The 18,489-nt window shown below is 40.9% G+C and overlaps 2 protein-coding genes across 7 annotated transcripts; both read right to left on the reverse strand.

The window, feature by feature from the left end:
• Positions 1 to 5,179: 5,179 nt before the first annotated feature.
• On the reverse strand, positions 5,180 to 10,791 carry LOC115686157 (cysteine--tRNA ligase, chloroplastic/mitochondrial). 5 transcript variants are annotated; one of them, XM_056318898.1, is made up of 10 exons: positions 10,273 to 10,778; positions 9,797 to 9,860; positions 9,368 to 9,529; positions 8,943 to 9,113; positions 8,183 to 8,464; positions 7,947 to 8,072; positions 6,977 to 7,174; positions 6,575 to 6,676; positions 5,983 to 6,245; positions 5,180 to 5,556 (listed from the first exon to the last, which is right to left on the reverse strand). In XM_056318898.1, exons 1-9 carry the CDS (start codon positions 10,671 to 10,673, stop codon positions 6,009 to 6,011), a joined length of 1,743 nt encoding a protein of 580 aa, XP_056174873.1. In that variant the 5' UTR covers positions 10,674 to 10,778; the 3' UTR covers positions 5,180 to 5,556; positions 5,983 to 6,008. The 5 variants fall into 5 exon arrangements, with proteins under 5 accessions (XP_056174873.1, XP_056174872.1, XP_056174876.1 ...); XM_056318897.1 differs by lacking the exon at positions 5,180 to 5,556 and having other exon boundaries at positions 5,696 to 6,245; positions 10,273 to 10,777; XM_056318901.1 differs by lacking the exon at positions 5,180 to 5,556 and having other exon boundaries at positions 5,696 to 6,245; positions 9,797 to 9,864; positions 10,273 to 10,411.
• A 1,132-nt stretch (positions 10,792 to 11,923) lies between these two features.
• On the reverse strand, positions 11,924 to 18,489 carry LOC115686239 (hydroxyproline O-galactosyltransferase HPGT3). 2 transcript variants are annotated; one of them, XR_008818200.1, is made up of 13 exons: positions 18,358 to 18,489; positions 17,098 to 17,161; positions 16,802 to 16,851; positions 16,495 to 16,685; positions 15,184 to 15,244; positions 15,021 to 15,093; positions 14,552 to 14,675; positions 14,353 to 14,440; positions 14,007 to 14,057; positions 13,564 to 13,635; positions 12,928 to 13,040; positions 12,359 to 12,639; positions 11,924 to 12,180 (listed from the first exon to the last, which is right to left on the reverse strand). XR_008818200.1 is itself a non-coding variant. In XM_030611463.2 (12 exons), exons 1-12 carry the CDS (start codon positions 18,483 to 18,485, stop codon positions 12,617 to 12,619), a joined length of 1,038 nt encoding a protein of 345 aa, XP_030467323.1. In that variant the 5' UTR covers positions 18,486 to 18,489; the 3' UTR covers positions 12,326 to 12,616. The 2 variants fall into 2 exon arrangements, 1 of the variants encoding a protein (XP_030467323.1); XM_030611463.2 differs by lacking the exon at positions 11,924 to 12,180 and having other exon boundaries at positions 12,326 to 12,639.

The raw sequence follows: 18,489 nt of genomic DNA on the forward strand, positions 1-18,489 counted from the left end.
TAGTACTTTGAAGTTTTTGAAAGCTAAAAAAGCTTCGGACTTCTCCCGTAGAAAATAAACCCAGGTTTTCCGACTATAATCATCAATCAACGTTATAAAATAACGTTTACCACCATTTGATGTCGGATTAATGGGTCCGCATAAGTCTGAATGAATCAGTTCCAACATCTGCTTCGCTCTACATGTTTTTCCTTTCAGAAATGGGTCTCGATGTTGTTTGCCAACAACACACTCTTCACAAACTTGAGAAGGACTTTGAATTTGCGGAAGACCTGTCACCATATTCTTTTGCTGCAGTGTTTTTAGACCACCGAAATTCAGATGTCCATAGCGAAAATGCCACAACCAGGCTTCGTCCTTCAATCTCACAGAGAAGCACCATTGGGTGGTGTTGTCGAGATATAGTGGAAACATCCGGTTTGTTGTCATGTTGACTTGAGCAATTAAGTCCAACTTTTCATCTTGAATGTGACAAACTCCATCTTTGATAGAGATCTCATATCCCTTCTCTTGTAACTGACCAATGCTAAGCAAGTTGGTTTTCAAATCTGGAACAAAGTAAACGTTAGAAATAATCTGAGTAGAGTTCTCCTTGGTGTGGATCTTAACGTTGCCTTTGCCCATGACAGAAACTGAAGATTTGTCGCCAAACGTCAGAGTGTTACGGAACGATTCATCCAAGTCTGAAAATACAGACTTATCTCTACACATGTGATTGCTGCAGCCGGTATCTAAATACCACAAATTGTGATGAACCTCTTCTTGTGCATGACAAGCCATCAACAGTGACAATTCTTCTACTTTCTCTGCAAAATTTGATTTTACACCACGATTTTTGTTGAGATTGGTTCTACATTCAGACTTATAGTGGCCATACCTATGACATCTATAACATTCAACATTTAACTTGTCTACAAACTTCGATTTGTTACCAGTTGAATAGTTGTTGTCACGGCATTTCGCTTTCCATTTGGAATCAGAAGCATGATCCTCATTTGATTTCTGGTGTGAATCTTTGTCCTTCCATCTCCCTTTCCCACGATCAGGACCTCTTGGATTGGCTACTGCCTTTAATGCTTGTTCCTCTTTATCTTGCCGGACAATTTTTTGCTCATGAACCAGCAAAGAACTTTGCAACTCATCAATTGAAAGTTCATCAATATCTTTAGATTCTTCTATAGAACAAACAACGAAATTAAATTTCGATGTCATTTATCGAAGAATATGCTCGATGATGGTGACGCCATCCATCTTCTCGCCATGGATCCGCATCTTGTTAGTGATCATCATTGTTCTTGATAAGTAATCAGTAACGGATTTGCCGGTCTTCATACGTAGGTTCTCAAATTCCGTCCGAAGCCCTTGAAGTTGCATGCGCTTTGCCCTCACATTCCCTTGATACTTTTTCTTCATTGCATCCCAAATATGCTCGGAGATGTCTTTGCAAAGAATTGTCTCCAAGGTTGATCGATCGATAGCTTGAAAAAGGTAGTTCTTGGCTTTTAGATCCTTTAGTTTCAATGCATCTACGTCAGTTTTTTGTGTATCAGTCAATACCACTCCAGTTGCTAGTTCTGCTACTCCGGAATCAGCGACATGCCAGTACTCTTTGGACAGCAGGAAATTCCCTATCAACATGCTCCAATGATCATGGTGACCATCAAAGCGAGGGATAGCTGGCTGAACGAAATTATCAGTGGCCATTGAAAAATTGCTGCTGCCTTCTCACAACCAGGCTCTGATACCACTGTTACAGTATTAGAGAGAAAGAAAACTGACAATATGCAATGAAGTACGTCTATTTCTTACTTCTTAAAAAAAAAAGAAGAATGCTTACAACGGATGCTCTTTTAAAGAGCTAATACATGAGGGTTAAGAAAGAAAGTACATCCACTAACTCCTAAAAACAGCAACGTGCAAAAACCACCTACTGACTTGGTAAAACGCAAACCCATGTTCAGCACCACTATAAAACACTCCTAAAAACTAGGACAACAAACAACTGACTATAATATGGTAGATAAACATGGTAAAATAAGATCACGTGACTCAACAACCTAGGCTCCATTTTCTTCCCCAGCGATGAGTATCACTGCTTTTTCCAGCATTTCTCTCTCTCACTTAGACTTACACACTCTACATCACTCAAAATTTACTCACTGTTCACTAGCCAACCACAATTGCGCCCTCACCGAGTCATCCTTCCCCTTGGACTCGCGGACTGAGCATCGTCGCCCCCCTTTCCACTCGCGGTATCGCCCACCGCTCACTATCACAACCCACACAGCCAACTACAACAGTCACAATTATTTCCGACACCCATCCGAGACTCCAATTCAGCATGCAAACAGTCACCGTTTGGTATAGGATGTTAGAACTTCACTTGCCTCAATCGGAAGAACTCGGCGCGGTGCGGCGCTGTTCCAGGGAAGAGAGAAAAATCCGGTGGCTCCTCAAGGTTCCTGCTCGTCGTCCTGAGCTCATGGACAGTGGGGGAGGTCACCGACGTCCAGTCTTCTCCGGCGAAGTCGCGGTGAACGGTGCCAGTGATCGAGCAATATCGGGCGGCTTCAGGCGGAACAGCCGAGGAAGAGAGAAAAGAAGCAGAAGAAGAAACTGATCTGGAGGAGAGAGAGAGACTTTTGAGGGTCATTTCCCCTCTGCATGAAGCATGAAATGATCGGGGGCGTGATGGGAGGTTGCCACTCGGCAACTTTCTGGCGCCATTTGGCGCATGTCCCCGCCAAGTGACGGAAAAGAAGGAAGGCGGAAAGAAAAGAAAATAAGGAGAAATAGGCCGAGCAAATGTGACAATGGTGGTGAGAAATAAAACCGAAGCTCGGATTTTCATGTCAAGACAAGTATGATAAGAGGAGTAGTGTACTCAGCAGTTGATGTTTGGACTTAAAAGGATGGGGATCGTCGGACGGTTCGTGCGGGAATAAACACAATAGTGTTGTGAGGTGCGGTGATGAATGTGAAGATAGTAAAAATGTCAGGACGGTACCCGAGTCCTCTAAACCGGCATTTCTCTATTTCCATTGACAAACGTCCTAATTGTCACTGTACTTACTTGATTGTATTTGTGTGACAAGCCGACGGAAATTTGGGATGCTACACCCTACCCTCTGCAGAACACATCTAGAGAGAGAGAGGAATTTGAATCAGTTTGATCATGGAGATGAAGATGGAATCGCTCTCGTACGTCAAAGAAGAACTTGACTTCGGTTTCTTCCACATCGAGTTGGAAGTTGAAAATGCTAACTTGGATTTTTTTATTATTTTTCCTTTTCTACGTGACAATGAAGTGACTTTTTTAAAATTTTAATACAAATTTTATTTTAAATAAAAATTTAAAAACAAGTTGAATATTTGTTTAAAAAAAAGGGGAGGGCCGCCATTAGCGGGGGTTGGTAGCCCTCAGACAGGTCTGGGCAAGGGCCGGCGACTGGCGTCGGCCATCCCCTACTCTCGTCGGCCCCTCCCAACGATGATGGGGTGGCGGCAGCAAGGGGTTGCAGCCCTCGCCGCCTGACTTCTCCTCCTCCTTTTTGTGTTTAGCTTATATTTTTAATTTAATTTAAATAAAAATAGTATTAAAAATTAAATTTAGGTTAAATTTTAGTCTTATGTTTCATAATTCAGTCACGTTAGTGCCATGTCAACATTTTTCGTTAATAAGTTAAACGGTGTTAACTTTAGAACTCGATTGAATCAATTTGACAAAGTTTAGGACTTGATTGCACTTTCGTAATAAGTTTTAAAACTTCCAGTGAGCATGTCTTTTTTTTTTTTTGCTAGTGCTCGTAAAATGAGACAGTAAAGATCTCAAAATTGCAGATCATATCGTTATATATATGATCCAACCTAGTCGAGCCGAGTCGGAGTTTCTCTATTACATTGCAAGTCGTGTTCGATCGAGCACGACATGTAAAACTCAATCGAGTTCTAACTGAGCATCAGCGCAAAAGATGTGAGTCGGGTCGAGTTCGAACCTAACAGTGCAGCGACCAGACTCAACTTGTGATATTGCACCCCCCGCTACTCATCTAGCCTCATGGCAACAAGACTGTTCATTGAATTATTAATGGGAAACAGAAGGCCACCAGCTACAAACATGGACAAGCGAACATAGGACTACGAATTATGCAACACGATCCCATGTCTAGGGCTAGGAAAACCATAATATGAAGAACCTCATCAACCACTAACAATCATCGCCGCGCCCTTATCCTTCGATTTTCGGAGGTGGAGCGACACGCAAAATCAAGATGCGTGACTTCGAAAGGGTGCTGATAGTCCCGGGCGTAGGTGAAGTTGACCGTCATGTCAATGAAGATCTCGCTGCCATGCCTGATGATGCAATAGTTGTCGGAAGGTCGAAGACGCTAGGGTTAATTGGCATCGCGGACTTGAACCTTGGGCAGCTTAGGGACATATTGACCACAGCGCAGTCAGTGCACCCATTATGGATCGTCACGTTGTACACTGGCTTGCGCATGTACAGATCGCCCATGCCGTACTGGGCTAGGCTCACATCGCCCGGGCTACAAGCGTGCGTCCGTGCAAAAAATTTGCCGCAAGAAGTAAACCTCGTGCTCCAAGCTTCTCTGAAGGCACAACTTGATATGTCGCACTTCATTGTGTAATCAAGAACGAGACGCTCACCTTTACTTAAGTGAAGCAGAAGCAAAGCCGCACACAGAAGCTTAATGATAGACCCAATGGCAGTTCTTTGTTTATGTCAAAAGTTTATTCGTCTCTCTAGCACAGAGATTTAATGGAACTTTAAGCCTGAACACACTCTGCTTGATTGTGGGAATAACATGAAGGCTATCGCCTCATGAGGGAAGAGAAGATAGTCCTGACACTCTGCATTCGAGGTGTAAAGTCTCTCTCAAGATGGAATGAGGGGTGGACTTTGGAGCTGAGACTGAATGTGCAGTGGTGCAGCAACCATGTTCATAAAGAAACAACAGATTTGGACCATGCTGTTTCAACATGATCGAAAAAGGAAAGAGACCGATTAATACCAAAAAAAGAAGAGAAAGGACATGACAGTTGCTCCTGAGGTCGGCAACCTTTTATAGATTGAACAGTGAATGTTCATGAATATCCCATTTTGTGAATTTGGCAAAGTTTTGTGTGCACGACAGATTATCTTTAACAGTAGATAATAGGTAGAAATGAAGATTACTTTAACATGACGAGTACTCAAAAATGATCTCCAACTACACTCTGCATCCACAAAGGGAAAAACATGAATCTGGTCACTGAGGCGTCGCCTACATATGTCCTCACTCAATGTGACCAACCAATGGCAAACGAATAGTGTTTCATGGACAAAATTCTCTTCATCATTTCCTCAGTTGCGATTGAAACATCCGGAACATTGTAGCATTCACCGAGACAATAACCCATTACTTTCTTTTCTTTTCTAAGTCGACAAATCCTTGGGGGTATGCATGACCGAAGAGCAAGAAGCTCTGCAGTCACTTGAATAAATCCTTTCTTGCAACTCGTGTTTTATGGACCCATTCCATCAGACTGATTGTCCTGCATTCGACATTTTGTCGATTTTGTCAAGCTAAATTGTGTTTTTACTTGAAAGAAAGACATTATATATGATGAGCTTCCCTTAGAAAAACATTTCATGACAATACAAGAGAAACAAAAAATCATGAACAAATAAAACGACAAAAATGGGGACAAAAGTGTCACCAAGCTTTCTGCGCTCATATAATCGGCAATTTAATGTGTCCTTTACTTTTTTTGGGCAATTCCTTCAGGCAAGGATAATCTTAAAAAGAATAATTTGGTATAGCCCCAAACTCTGACTCCGTATCTAACTTTGATTCAACTGAACATGACAAATTGCGTTTTTCCATTCGCCTCGAGTCTCAAAAAATCCCGGAACCCGTTCCTAACCTGATTTCACCTAAAAAAGTAGATGTTAAACGGAGCAGCTCGATGAAGACGTACGTTGATTTTGGCATGTTGGGGACCGCTTATGTCATAGGAGCCATCTGCTCTTGCATTGCGAGAGGGACGGATGGTCTCCAAGTTGTCCCGTTGGGACTGTCCATGAGAGCAATCCCTACAGCGGCCAAATCTTTCCTTATCGCGTCTGACTTGTCGTACTCTTTGGCATTCCTTGCGGCGGTTCTCTCTCCGATTTTTTGCAGGACCACCTCTTCTGTTAATTTTGCGCGCTTCAGCGCTTTTTCCCTCAGCTGTTGCAATACCTGCAAGGAGAAATAGACCGTTGATTACTACAAATCAAGAACGGCAACGCAACTTCCCAATGAGCAAACATCTGAAGCAAAGGCCATGAATTTCATCCTTAAAAACAGAAAAGACGACACTAAATGCGAAGGAATATGCCAATAATTGAGACGAAATTTTCACACACTATTCAGGGAATTATTCCTTGGGACACTTGCAGAAAGGTATAATACAGCAAAAATAAATGCAATTTTTTACAAATATCTATGACATGAATGCAAGAAATGGAGCTCCTGGATGCTACGTAACATCATGAACATCATTCCTATATAAAAGCAGGCATTCATACCTCTAAATAACCGCCGGGTAGTAGTCCTAAAACAGTCAAAACGTTCCTGATTACTTTTTCTAGAGCAGCCAGTGATTCCATTCGCAGTTGTTGCTTCCTCCCCTGCATGCATCGTCAAAATCATACCATATACGCCAAAGAAATAGTACCACTCGTAAATAAAAAGGAAAAGCAAGCAGATTACCATATTGATATACTGTATCTATCGAAATTTCATCATTGAGACAGATCGGCAAATACGCCACATAGATAAGATGTTAATTTGAGATGATTACGAAAATAATTGAACTGAGAAAGGTAAAGCTTCATCAAATAGGACCATGTTAGGTCAAACATCAGACACCCTATAAGAATTGTCTTGATAATGACGGATTGCATAATCGTAAACCCTGGTTTCCTGACCTTACGGGTATGCAGCAGATCATTAATGTTCTTCAGCGGGTCAGAAAGTGCTGCCAGAATAACGGGAGTGTGAAGATCATCAGACATCGAGGCCACAAATTCATTCTCGAACTTCGTAATGCATTCCAGTGCATCAGATGGGATGTTATCTTGCCGGACTGCATGTTGACTAACAACATTTTCACAGTCGTACAAAGTCTGCAACAAAATTTAAATCCATTGTGTCAAAAAAAAGCAATTCAGTATTCAATCAGTGCTTGTTAAACTTGTGACAACATTGCAGATAAATACTTATATTCAAGTTTTGCATGAGCTGAGGCAAATTAATAACTAATTCATGTGAATATAAATTCCAACATAGGCAGACAAATCAATGCACTTTGAGACCAATGCTCTGATCGCGCTGCAAAAGAGAAAATGCAAGACCACGGTATTCTAGTCTCTGCAGTCATCAGACGGACATAGTAAGGACCTATGTTAAATATGAATATGATTTAATGTTTCCATGTATTTCTAATGTCCGTTAAAAATTGGAGAATAAGGGGAATTTACGTCTCAATTTTGAGAGGCAGATTGTCTTATCATGTTTTAGCTTGAATTCCACTTTGCTAACACACTAGCAGCATTCCATTATCCATATTTTGGGCGTATTAAATGATTAATTTAACACGAGAGGAAAGAGTACCCAAATAGCAATGTGTAGTTATTCGAGTAGATTGATATCCACAGAGGTAGGTAAATTTTCCCTCTTATCAGGTGGATGTTTTGTTTCATCCTTAACTGATTTTCTGCTTTTTCTCTGCCCTGCTTCTGTCCTTTCTGCAACTTGAATTACCAGTTGGACATTTCAAATGTTAGAACAAAAGAATCTTCCTGAAGCATGGTCTTTCTAGGCTATAGACAATGCTAGAGAGAGAGAGAGAGAGAGAGAGAGAGAGAGAGAGAGAGCACTTAGAAGCAGATTTCATACCTGATATATGTAATACATACGTTCTGATGCACTCTCGAGCTGTACATCAGCATAATTTATTGGCGATCGATAGTGGGTCCCCAACAAGAAAAGTCTCAAAGCTAGTGGATGGTACAACTCGATCACCTATCAAAGAGAGTCAAGCAAAATCAAATCTAACTTCAAAGGATAAAAAATCACACAGAGGAACTACAATCATCAAGGATCAGACAAATAATTGACCTCAAATTTTTCACCTGGCGAATCGTGAAGAAGTTCCCAAGGGATTTTGACATCTTCTCTGAATCCACAGTGACAAAACCATTGTGTATCCAGTAGCTTATATTACTCTTTCTACATGCCGCGCAGCTCTGAGCAATTTCATTCTCATGGTGTGGAAAGACAAGATCCATTCCTCCACCATGAATGTCAAATGAATAACCCAAATAGGCGGCACTCATGGCACTGCACTCTATATGCCATCCAGGTCTTCCAGGACCCCAAGGACTCTCCCAGAAGGGCTCACCCTCCTTTGCAGACTGCAACATAATTAGAAACAATACTCATTAACTCTATACTCATTAACTCTATTCCTTGTTAGATCAGCACCTAATTTCAGACAGACAAAGATAAGAAACTTCAAAAATAATCTGCTGGGTGATGATCTTTCCAGGATACAAGTTCAGCTTTCTCGCAAACTCTCTCACAGAAATAGCACAACTATACTAGGATATAATCAGAATATGCTGTCATTACTAGCTTCATAAAATGCTACTCTGGAACAAGATTTGAGTGATCAGCAAGATGAAGCATTATTGAATTTTTTTCCTGATCTAATAAAGCAATCCCTTAGCATGTATCTCCAGCAGTCATTGGCAGAAGCAAACTAAATCTAATGAGGAGACAGCAGTCTGATGGAAAATTAATGTGGAAACACAATCTTCTTTTCTTTCTGCGTAGAAGTTACAATGTTCAAACAAATCTGAGATAAAAAGGTGCATCTTGCAATTGCAGTACCTTCCATAAAGCAAAATCAGCAGGATTTTTCTTCCTCGAGTCCACTGCAACTCTCTCCCCAGCTCGATTATCTTCTAGTTTTCGCCCAGATAGTTGTCCATATTCGGGAAACTTGTCAACAGAGAAGTACACATCTCCGTCAATTTGGTATGCGCAACCATTATCCAAAATCTGTCCAAGAAAGGACATAATTCAATCCAAATTTAGAACCACGGAGCAGGTTGTAGCGAGATTTAACTAAACAAAATTGAAAGACACTGACTATTGAATACTCCAGAAACTTATAAGCCACTGAAATAGGTTATGATCAAAGGATTTGTACAGCCAAACTCTGCATTCATGAGCACCCGTTCCGTGCTTGAAGCGCACACTATTGCTTGATTTTATAATGGTGCCAATACTCACACATCATACCAAAAGATTACCTTCTTGATCATGTCAATTATCTGAGGCATATGGTCTGAAACACGAGGCTCGACAGAAGGAGGCAAGCAATGAAGATGCATCATATCGACACGAAATTCTTCACAATATCTCTTGCTCAAGCTGATAGGGTCCTCCCCCAGTTCATTTGCTCTAGCAATGATCTACAAAATGTGGACACTGCATTCAGGTTCCTATAGTTTCAATGAACAATGATAAAATGCAGTCAACATTTTGCTCCAATAGCACAATGTCCAATGATATGACTATACTAGTGACGCAATGACCAGAATATGAATCAGTAAACACCAGATGATCAATAGAGGAACGGCTAAACTTCACTTTACAGGACAAAACTACCTCCTAAGCTTCATATGTGCAATAAGTGATGTCTTAAAAAGAAAACAATGCAACCCATAAATCCAACTCACCTTGTCATCAACATCGGTGAAGTTACGGACGTAGCAAACTTCGTACTCCAGATTCTTAAGGTATCTGCCTAATTTCCAAAAAAACACCCAACACAAAATCCTGATTAGCATTTCAAGTCGAATTCCATACGGAAAACATGCTATTGAAAATGTGGCGGCGCCCTCACTAGCCCAGAGAAAGAGAGAGAATAACAAATCCAATCAAAAATTCAAAACCAAAAATCAGCAACCTAATGAATTTCATCATTCCCACTTTTTCTCCCTTACTAACATAGTCATAGGCCGAAGTCTCCAAATTCTCAACAATACTCATCAAAGTCCAAAACTTTCCACCTCCCCCCATTAATATCACCAACCTAATTCGATGAAATGGAATTAAGAATCTCAAGTTTAACTCACAAATACTCATACTGACCCCCAAAAACTACCCCTCATATATGCACACGGCACTAATTTTCAGAGAAAGAGGGAAGCACCTGTACAGCACATCGAAGGTGACATAAACTCGAGCGTGCCCAATGTGGCTGAGATCGTAAGCGGTGACCCCGCACACGTACATCCCCACCTTGCCCTCCACTCTGGGCCTGAACGCCTCCTTCTTCCTGCTCATCGTGTTGAACAGCCGGAGCTCCGCCGCCGCCGGAGCCGGAGCCGGGCCATCGGCCCCGTCCCCGCCGCGCTCGCTCGAGTACTCGCACGGCCGAGACGGGCTCGGAGAACTGGAGCAGAACGAGCCGCGCCGCTTCCTGGGCCCGGCGAGCGCGCGACGATGGCGGGTTCCGAGGTGGGTGGTGGCGGCGGCGGTCGCCGGAGAGTTCGGGAGCGAGGAGAGGCGGGTCAAGAAGAAGGGCTTGCAGAGCTTGAGGAGGGAACCCATTGGAGCGGGAGCCGCAGCTTCATGCGCTCATCGTCGTCTTCTTCGTCTCGCGCTTTCCGGAGGTTTGCGCTCGACGCCTGCGCAGAAGAGAGAAGAGAAGCAGGGGCAGCGCGTGCGGGTGTTATCCACACGGCCGGCCCGGCCGAATCCCATCTGATATCGAACTGAAATTAATGGATGAATCGGACCGAGTCGCCGGAGGACCGGACCAAAGGCCGGACCGCCCGGTTCTGTCCGATTTTTGGAATTTGGGAACGTAACGAAAATGGAGAGCTTACCGAAAAATATCCTGAACCTATCATGCGGATGTCAATTCTGTTATAATCCTTTCGATTTGACCAATTTAATTGTGAGCCTTTTGACGATTTGTTAATCCTTCAATCAAATTTTGGCCAAAAATTATTAACGTGAATATCAGTTATCTTACATGACATGACAAGCGCTGATGTATTTTGAGGTTTTCTTTTCTTTTTCTCCCTTTTTTATTTCCTTTTTCTTTGTATTTTCTTTTTCTTATTTACCTCCGCTGGTTGGCAGCCTCTGTAGTGGTGCGCGAGGGCCGCGGCACCCTCACCCAGCCCAGAAATGGGCAAGGGGCCGCGAGCCCTCATTATGGCCCACTAAGGTCGACAGCCCCCAATTAACAAAAGAAAAGAAAAATGAAAAATAATTCAGAAAAATTATCTGAAAATTGCAAAAACTATTCACGCCAGCGCCGACCGTAGCACATAAATGTCCACGTCAACAGTTTTCGATCAAATTTGGCCGAAAAGATTACATTAACAAATTGTCAAAAGGTTTAGGATTAAGTTGGCCAAATAAAAAGATTTATGACTGAATTAGACATACTTATAATAAGTTTAGGACTTTTTTTTAGGATAATTTTACAAAAAAAAGTTCTAAACATATTGCATTTGATCCTAAAAAGGGCTTAATGCTGCTATAATAATAAAATAGGTTTGATTTGGGTGTAAATTTGGGCTTAATTCTGTTTTAAGTGATTTTGGGCTTGACTTGGTTTTAGGGAGTTTGGGCTTGATTTAGTTGTGGAGGGGTGAGTGAAGATTGAATGGTAACTCTTGTTCTGGACTCGGTTTTCGATTTGTTGCTGGAGAAAAGAGCTTCGGTGCGGTGTGATTGTGGCAAGGGAAGGCCGAAGCAGCAATTTTGGAGCCGGTGTACAGAAGTTTGCCACTCTAACCTAAATAAGGATTGTTTGCCAATCGGGTTGGACACCTGAACTTCCAAAGGGTACAGAAGCTTCAAGGTTGTTGCACATTTTGAAGATGAAATGGTGTCATGTCAAGCTCGAGGATATTCATGATATAACTCCTAGCCTACATCCAACAAGATCCATCAAAGTGCAAGAAAAAGCTTCCAGAGCAACCGCGCGACTACTACCGAAACTCTGACTTGCTCTCGCAAACTATGTTACCATCTACAATTGAAACTCGTCGGATTCTGTCCGCTTTGTACTCCAATCATGCCACTTTGTCCACTTTCGAGGCTGACCAGGAATTCGAAGAATGTCCAGTCAAAGAACAAGCATCATCAAGCAACTTTCTAGCTTCTAGCAGTTGTATATAAAAGTTGAACAGGATCGAATGCTGAGAAGGAATTAGAGAATGTCGCAACGCAGGGAAAAGCAAGCATTAACTCCAAAGCGAAGAATGAAGATATATTACCTGCAAAAGTCCACATTTCATGCTCATGCTCATGCTCAATATGAGCTCTCATTGACATCTAAGTTCTCCGCTCTCCAGAAAACACTTGTGTGGATTATATCTACACTAAAAAAATGATCTATGCAGCTCACTAGTCCTCGTGTGACGAGGAGACATCAATGTCAGTGTTTGTGTTCGGACCACTGAATCCCAAAACGAACAAAACCAGGAGCAAGTTGGCCAGGAACAGAACACCGTCCAAGTGAGCTCATCGTATCTTCAAGCCACAGAGCATACCTTGTCTGCAAGTAGAATTAAGAATGAAATATTATAAACCAGTTCCAAGGTGAAACCACATTGCCTTGCTCCAACAGAGACAAATTTAGGTGACAACCAAGAAATCAGGGTTCAAAAGACATGCTTTAAGACGTTTGAATATGAAAATCCACTCTAGTGTCGCATTTTCCTCTATGACCCAATTCACTTTCAATGAAATCAAAGAAAAGATAAAAGGAGAGAGAGAGAGAGAGAGAGAGAGAGAGAGAGAGAGAGAGAGAGAGAGAGAGAGAGAACATGGAAATAGTGATCACCTTGTCTAATACTACTGCAACAAAGACGGTCGTCATCTATATATGTTGCTTGAAGACCCATCATCCAAGATCCGATTGATATATCGTCATGAGCATAAGTCTTCAGTGATGCACTGCTTTCAACAAAGTAGTGGCTTAGATTTAGCAGGACAGAAAGAATACAAAACTGAAAAATCCTAAATAGGATCAGTTCAGCTGAACAAAGAATGGTGCAGCACTCAACTTGAAACTTAGACTATTCCTCATAATCATAAATCCATTTGCTAGTAAATTTCAGCACAATATGCACCGCTCTGTTTTATGGGCAAGTAGATGCCATTTTGAATATAACCTAAAGCTATAGAAGTAATCTACTCAAATTGAGCATACAAATTCCGACCAAATACAAAGCACCATGAAATTTGTTTAATTCTATCTCGCACATGTCATCCCAATTATAAAGGGATAATGGCTAGTATATTTAAAGTATTAACGTCAACCAATCCATGGTTCCTCTAACGAATACCTTCAAGCTCTTGATCAGTCTCTTTACTGATAACATAATGAATCATACCACCAAGATAACCTAAGCCACAGTTTCACAAATGATTTGCATCAAAGTCAATCCTCCCTTCCTGCTAATTATTGATAGCTAACCTGTTTACATTGATATACTGTGCCAGATTTTTTGAAAGTATAAGCAGTGAACCCCATGCATGCCGGAAATACCTGCATAGGGAAGTTTGATCAGTCAAATTCAGATGCAGCTAAAGCAATCAATAGATCATGTAACATTGAAGAATATCCTCCACCAGTGATAACAAAATTTAAAGAGCAATGTTTGGAATGACAATCTATGCAAGGAACCATAATCAGAGGAAGAGATCAAAGCAATCGATAGATCATGTAACATTGAAGATCATCCTCCACCAGTGATAACCAAATTGAGAGAGCAATGTTTGGAATGACAATCTATGCAAAAAAACAAAAAAAAATCAAAGGAAGAGACATGACTCGGTAGAGTTTTTCATTTTCATAAAAGCGAAGAGATTGCTCCATAACATTGCAGTGTTATCTTATCCCAAGTTTTAGATGCTTACGACTTTTCGTCTCCGAACTTCCACCAATCAGGTTCGTACCAAGGCTTTCCCCTGAGATTTAAGAAAAATAAAAGCTAAGTTACTCAGGTCTCAATAGGTACGGCAGAATATCACAGAGAGCAACCAGGATCCACATCCAGTACACCATCCACTGGCATGCAAAGGAAATATAACATAGAATTGTTAAAGTGGTAAGAAAACAAGAAATTGGTAATTGTGCATGCCTAAGTGCTATTATGTACTTCTCAGCTATTAAATTATCAACCCAAGCAAATAGAACATTAGACTAGAAGCAAAATATTGAGCATAAGAATGGGACTATGCTAAGATGTAATGAAGTGTATACTCTTCTGTAATCACGTCTCCTGATTTCATGCACCCAATGTAAGCAGCATCCTGGCCACGACGGCGATCCAGCATTTCGATTAACCCCTCTGGCAGACGCAAAAATAAGTATCATTAGTCTTGTACACTCTGCAGGTTTAGCAAACAGTATTTCCAGATGAATGATGGGTAGATAAATCATTAAAGCACTAGAACTTTACCCAAATCAAGGCCAATATTATCATCAACTTTCACATAGTACTCTGCATCCCACATTTGAACTGCAGTACTGAAGAAGAACTTAGCTTTCTTGGGCAACTCTTCTTGGGCTTCCTCATGTCCTTCCTATGAAGCAGCAAAGAAAGATGCATGTTCATAATCCATGATTTGCTTGTTTGGCCAATATAGTCAAGATTAGAGTCCGCCGTGTAAATTTACTGAATGAACATTTACTTCAGAAGAATTTAGTATCAGCTAAGCTTTTATTGTCACACATTGTTAAGCTATTGCATCTAAGAGTTTAAACCACGACCTATTCATTATTAAAGAAAAGTCATGAATAACATACAACTTCATACAGCAATCTGATAATTAAAGAAGAATACCAAAATGATCACATATCTCTTCAATTAATCCAAGGTAAAAAGTTGACCAATTTAAATTGAGCAGCAGAAAATTCTTCTCGCTTACAAGGATTAAGAAATCTTTGGTCGTGCGATTTTCCTCGTCAATATTGCGATCTAGGCTATCACCTCGATTAGCACTGCCAGTTTCAAGACAATAAATGAATAACAGATTCATGCGTAAAAGCATTGGATAAAAGGAAAAGTAGGGTTTAAGAGCATGGGAAAACCTCCGACCAATTACAAAACGTATAACAATTCCTCTTTCCTCAAGCTTTCTCAATGCATCGCCTGAAAAATATCACCAGAACATTAACATAAATTGTCTAGAAGTCGAGGGACATTATGATCAATCATGCATAAATTGTGATGGACATGGTCACAAGGGACAACTCTTTACACAAGTCAAAATAATAACTAGAGGAGAGACGAAGCCTTATGAAAGAGTTTAATCTAAGCATCTCCAGACAAGATCATCTAGAGTTGATGGCATCCTGTGGGTTGAGATAAGTCAATACCATCACCCGAAATTACTGACCACCATTTATCAGTACACCACAGTTTAAATTCACCTTGTTCACTTACATAATTTTGACAGTACTTTAGAGGTCTGTAATTCAATTAATGAAAGTTTAGAAAAGATCCATCAGATGCAGCCGCAATAGTAGTGATTGTCCCTAAAGAAGGTCAATGTGTGGGTTAATCCTCGTGTTTAATATAGTTATCCTACTTTAAATTCATATCAATTAGAAACTAAGAGGAAAATGTCCCCCGAGAAGCTTTACAGAAGTTGGAACAGAAGCTATCTTATGAGCTGTCATATAGTCAGGAAAAGGTAAATGTGCTGCAAGAAGCTTTGCAGAAGATCCTTAAAAGACAATTTTTTATTTCAATGCTATCGTTCGGTTCTTTTGGCTAGTAATGCAGGACACAGAGCCAGACCGTCTGACCAGCACATTCAACCATATCTCTCAAGACTTGAATGCTACCAATTTCAATATTAATAAATGGGTTTAAAATTATCAAATAGATCTCTGCAAAAGCATGCGCTAACTTTAAACCTGACCTCACAAGAGTATAACCGTCATACATTGGCACAAGTTATTTAGCCAACCCAATTCTTAGCTGTATAACTTGTGCTACTGCTATTTGCAGATACCCTGGTCCCATTACTTGGCATAATGATATGTGGCATGGCGATAAACAGCCTGACAAGCTGCAATTTGACCCTTAAATAAGCAGGCTTTCTCCCTTTATACCATTGGTCAGGAAAAAGGCACCAAACGATTAATGGAACCCATGAATGACAAAAAACATAATGACATGTGGCATGTAAATAAACAACCCGACACACTGCGTTTGTGACCCTTAAATAAGCAGGCCTTCTCCCTTTTTACCAATCGTAAGGAAAAAAGGACCAAAAGATTCATGGAATCCATGAATGAACAATAAGCAAACCATGCTACCATTAGAAACGTAAAAGATACTCAATTAAATGTTCAAGCAGCTAGTAGTCCATCATTAATCATAACTCAAAGTACCTTTAGGCATCCATGTTCCTCTAAACACATTTCTCTTTAAACGACTACCAAATCCAGTATAAACTCCAATTACAGCAAGAAGCTTTTGACCAGAAGAAGTGCTGCTTTTCTGATCCTGGTTTTTGAGGTACCCCTGACTCTTGGCTAATGTTAATTCCATCTCAGCTTCAACGATTCTTCTCTCCAGATCTCTAGGATCCAAAAAAATTAAATGAAAACAAACAATATGTGCATAGGTAATGTTTCAATTACACCTGTTGACGGAATTAATATAGTGAATCTAATGAAAGCACGATAAGGGGCATACTTGCACCCCAGGACTGCCAATTTGTCTTCAAGTGACAGTACTTTTGGCCTCTGCAAAGAAAAACACACCAAGCACCTTAGAATAGATACCAAGGAAACAAATCTCAGTTACTAATTGCAGCTTGATAAGTAGGACAAAGATACAAGTACTTTTAATGAATTAATATTTTGTTTTTTCCACATGTGAAGGGTGTGAACATTTAAAAGAGGACACGACTATAGTAAAATTTCAAGTAAAGAGGCAATGAAGATGCAGAATCGAGGAGTAGAGAAGCAAAAAAGAAGCATTAGAAACACCTTGTCCAAGTTCTTATTGAGAAGATTAGTCAGCAATGTCCTGTTCTCCGCGTCTTGCCACAACCTAAGCATCCAATTAAAATATTAACATTCATGAACATGCCATATATTTGCATTCATCAAATAAGAGCTTGATTTCACATTTTCATCCACAGCTATCTAACCTACATCTTTGAAAACATTATGACATATATGGAAATAATATTCATCAAGGTAACATCTTGACTGGTGTCCTTATGTCCTCCTTTTTCCCTAATCCCAATCCACGACATGGCTCATTTCCATTCAATCCTCACCAGGTTCTCAGTCATGACTCGTGACTCACCATTTAGTTGCAGTTCCTAGAAAAGTTTTACTTCATAGATTGACAGGGTCTAACCCATTCAATTGATCATAAGTTCAGTGAGTTAAAAAGAGACTTAATATTTAACTGGCATATGATGGGAATTGATCCGATCATCGAATTGGCCATTGAACTTGACTGGGGCTAAAAAAAGCTCAAATAGGATTTATCTATTAAACCTGATGTAATGGTCGCATAATCCTGGCTTAATATTTTGAAGGGACAAAAGACTGTTTGCTTCCTCAATTTTCCTATAAACGAAGATTGCAATACTTGGTCGTCCCAATTCTTGGGTCTTGATATATACATCTTGAAGCATATGTGAATGAGTATCACTTCATGGTATTAACGAAGTTCAGGTCGTACAGAGACTCCAAGCCTCTGTTACTCTGTTCTAACCCATCAAAATCAGGTTTTTAGATGCAAAACAACCCAAAGTTTCAAGGGCCTTCAAGGAAATTACACTTTTCTGGACTGTCTAGTATTACGTCTCTCAAGTAAACCATAACCACAGAGACGAAAGTGAACAAAAATGTCGACTTGCTTCAACAAACAGCTCAAACATCCTAGACCAGCTAATCCAAACATACAAATTGATTTCAACGAAACCATTGGCAATTCAAAATTCATAATGCCGATCGACCCACCAAATACGAACAGCTCAATTCCTTCAACCCAGATAAGCCAAACAGATGCAAAACCCAGATCACAAAACACTCGTTCCCTCTCCAGATCCAACAAACGGGGAAAAATTCCCACTCCAGCGACAGCTCAAGCAGCGATCCGCGAGACCCGACTACGCGAAATCGCGACCGAACCACAAACCATCCCTCGGCAGCCAACCGACCCAGCCAAAATGCGGGACGACCAAGGCGTTTGGTTTCGTGGGGGGCAGAGAGTTTCTGAGGAAAACGAACCTGCCGGCGACATAGAGCCAGGCGACGCAGGAGAAGAAGGCCATGACGATGGACGGGCGAGAGGTGGTCTGGAGAGGCTTGGATCTCCACCTCCTCTCCGATTTCATGGTGGTCGGCAACCCCTCCATCCGC

Source organism: Syzygium oleosum, unplaced genomic scaffold (assembly GCF_021117445.2).
Source record: "Syzygium oleosum isolate NSW1041296 unplaced genomic scaffold, Sole_v2.1 Sole_v2.16, whole genome shotgun sequence".
Classification (NCBI taxonomy): domain Eukaryota; kingdom Viridiplantae; phylum Streptophyta; class Magnoliopsida; order Myrtales; family Myrtaceae; genus Syzygium; species Syzygium oleosum.

Coding starts and splice junctions, on each gene's coding strand:
- LOC115686157 (XM_056318898.1), bottom strand. CDS start 10,673: ATGGGTTCCCTCCTCAAGCTCTGCAAGCCCTTCTTCTTGACCCGCCTC. Junction 8,073..8,182: donor ACTTCTTCACGATTCGCCAG/GTGAAAAATTTG, acceptor TCTCTTTGATAG/GTGATCGAGTTGTACCATCC. Junction 6,246..6,574: donor TACCCGGCGGTTATTTAGAG/GTATGAATGCCT, acceptor TTCTCCTTGCAG/GTATTGCAACAGCTGAGGGA.
- LOC115686239 (XM_030611463.2), bottom strand. CDS start 18,485: ATGGAGGGGTTGCCGACCACCATGAAATCGGAGAGGAGGTGGAGATCC. Junction 13,636..14,006: donor AAGTTCGGAGACGAAAAGTC/GTAAGCATCTAA, acceptor TTCCCTATGCAG/GTATTTCCGGCATGCATGGG. Junction 13,041..13,563: donor CAGTATATCAATGTAAACAG/GTTAGCTATCAA, acceptor TGTTGAAAGCAG/TGCATCACTGAAGACTTATG.